Here is a 2,083-nt window from a genome sequence, read left to right on the forward strand (position 1 = left end):
AATAGTTGATGTATGAGAAATGTTAACATACCATAGCTTTACCCCAATTCAAATAGCAGGACTGTAGGAGGCTAAACTTATGGGTGAATTGGAACAATTCTGACTTTTTCTTAACTATTAGAATATATATGCTTACAAACCTAATAAGACATGTACGTAATTGAATTAACTTAATTCCTATTATGTAACTTGTTTTGCCGCATATATGTCAAGGTCGTTTGAGAGAAACTTCTTCAAGTTGAAAACGAAGAAATTTTACCCCGACATATAATCTAAAATATATTTCAACCGAAGGAAATCTTAGATATATATCATTTGTTTGACAGCTTGTTTAAGTTGGTATAGCGACTTCTTCTATTTACAAATCATGTGTTCTTTCCCCTTTAACTAGTATGCACTGAAGTCTTGCTTTCATTTCATATAGACTTCATCAGTTCATCTCACATCCATTTGTTGTAATTACACATCATAATGGAGGCTGTCTGTTATAATGAGCTAGCAATGCCATTTAATTAATTTGATCCTGAGAAACGATTGAGAGGAGATCTTGTAATGTAGTGCCTTCAATGGAGTATCCTTCATAGGCATGCAGCACTCAAATGCAGTCTTTGGAACTGCCATACTACCTAGTATACATGCATGCATGTATCGATCTACGTTACATGAGAAATGTGATAATAACTTGGTTAACATATATATATATATATATATTCTCCTTCCCATATTCATAAAAGCACCAATACTGAGATGAACACAAATATCAACCCTTTCAAGGTGTTCGGGAAAATAACACGAAGTGTAACATAGGATTACGGAGAAGCTAATAAGAGTACTTAATTAATACTAATAAAGTAGCAATAGTAGCCTTATTAAAAAACTCTCACACTCTCACAGGCTCTATATGCCATATATTATCGTCCGACACTTAATTTTTTATGCGTGCATAGCTAATTAAGATTCTTAATAGTGCGCCTGCAGTCATGCAAGAGCTTAGTTAACTTGATGATGATTAGATTGATCAAACCCACAATGCGCCAACGCGCTTAAGCATGGGGATTAAGGAGCGGTTAAGATGAAGACTCATGACCTCATTGGCTCCGCCCACAAATTCACCACCAATGAACACAGCCGGCACAGATGGATTGCATCCAAGCCTCGACAGAGCTTGCTCTATTTCTCTACCTCTTTGCATCTCATCCAGCTCATACACTGCTGGGTTCACCCCAAAGTCGCAAAGCAAGGTCTTGATGGAGTGGCTCATGCAGCATGAGCTCTTGCTGAAGATCACCACTGGTCTCTCGGACGCCATCTCTGTTACCGCCTCCATTGCAAGCTAGCTGTCTTTCGGTAAGGTTCAATATGAAAATGTATCAAACAAGGCAAAGTATGCAACGCCAATTGGGGATTGGTAACTGATAAATGTGGAAATGTGAAGGAAATATATGGTTGTAGTACTAGTTATACTTGGTGAGGTTTTGTTGTTGTGAGTTTTGGGGTGTCTTGGAAGTGTTTATATAGGCGATGCAATGGGGGTGGATTGGCATTGATTGTAGCTCAGAATAAGATAGAAATTAAAGGTTTTTGAAAGTGAAGGAAAACAAGAATGTTTGTTTAGATATTTCACAAATTGATGTATCAATACTTGATAACGATCGAATGCACTACAGAAATTAAAGTTTGAATGCACAACTTCGAATCTTTGCATACGGAAGTTAATAAAGACGTGTCCTTTGTACGGCTTCACATTCTTATCTTGTTTCATGTGCTTAAATATGTGCATTCTTTTCGATCTTTCTCTTTTACTACTGTTCTAGCAAGGCCCGGCCTTAACTTGAGGTCATGAATTTTCTGGCGTATCTATCATTATCCTGCAGCAGCATATATATGATGATCGAGTTGGAGAGACTAGTTGGATTTATCCAATTGGGACCTCCTTTTTCTATGTGGATTCGCTTCCAATTCATGAAAAGGAGACAGATAGAGAAAATCATACACAAATGTTTGCATATATGTGGTTATTAATTTCATGGAAATCATAAGTTACAATCCAAGAACATGATCATGACTGATCATATGAGGTCCC

At 37.1% G+C, this 2,083-nt stretch overlaps 1 protein-coding gene across 1 annotated transcript; it reads right to left on the bottom strand.

Annotated features, from left to right (window-relative positions):
- Window positions 1-748: 748 nt before the first annotated feature.
- On the bottom strand, window positions 749-1,494 carry LOC133710603 (monothiol glutaredoxin-S2-like). Its single transcript, XM_062136710.1, has one exon. It carries the CDS (start codon window positions 1,325-1,327, stop codon window positions 1,019-1,021), a length of 309 nt encoding a protein of 102 aa, XP_061992694.1. The 5' UTR covers window positions 1,328-1,494; the 3' UTR covers window positions 749-1,018.
- Window positions 1,495-2,083: the final 589 nt, after the last annotated feature.

Source organism: Rosa rugosa, chromosome 5, assembly GCF_958449725.1.
Source record: "Rosa rugosa chromosome 5, drRosRugo1.1, whole genome shotgun sequence".
NCBI lineage: Eukaryota > Viridiplantae > Streptophyta > Magnoliopsida > Rosales > Rosaceae > Rosa > Rosa rugosa.

Excerpts from the sequence above, each read along its gene's own strand:
- LOC133710603 (XM_062136710.1), bottom strand. The coding sequence starts at position 1,327 with ATGGAGGCGGTAACAGAGATGGCGTCCGAGAGACCAGTGGTGATCTTC.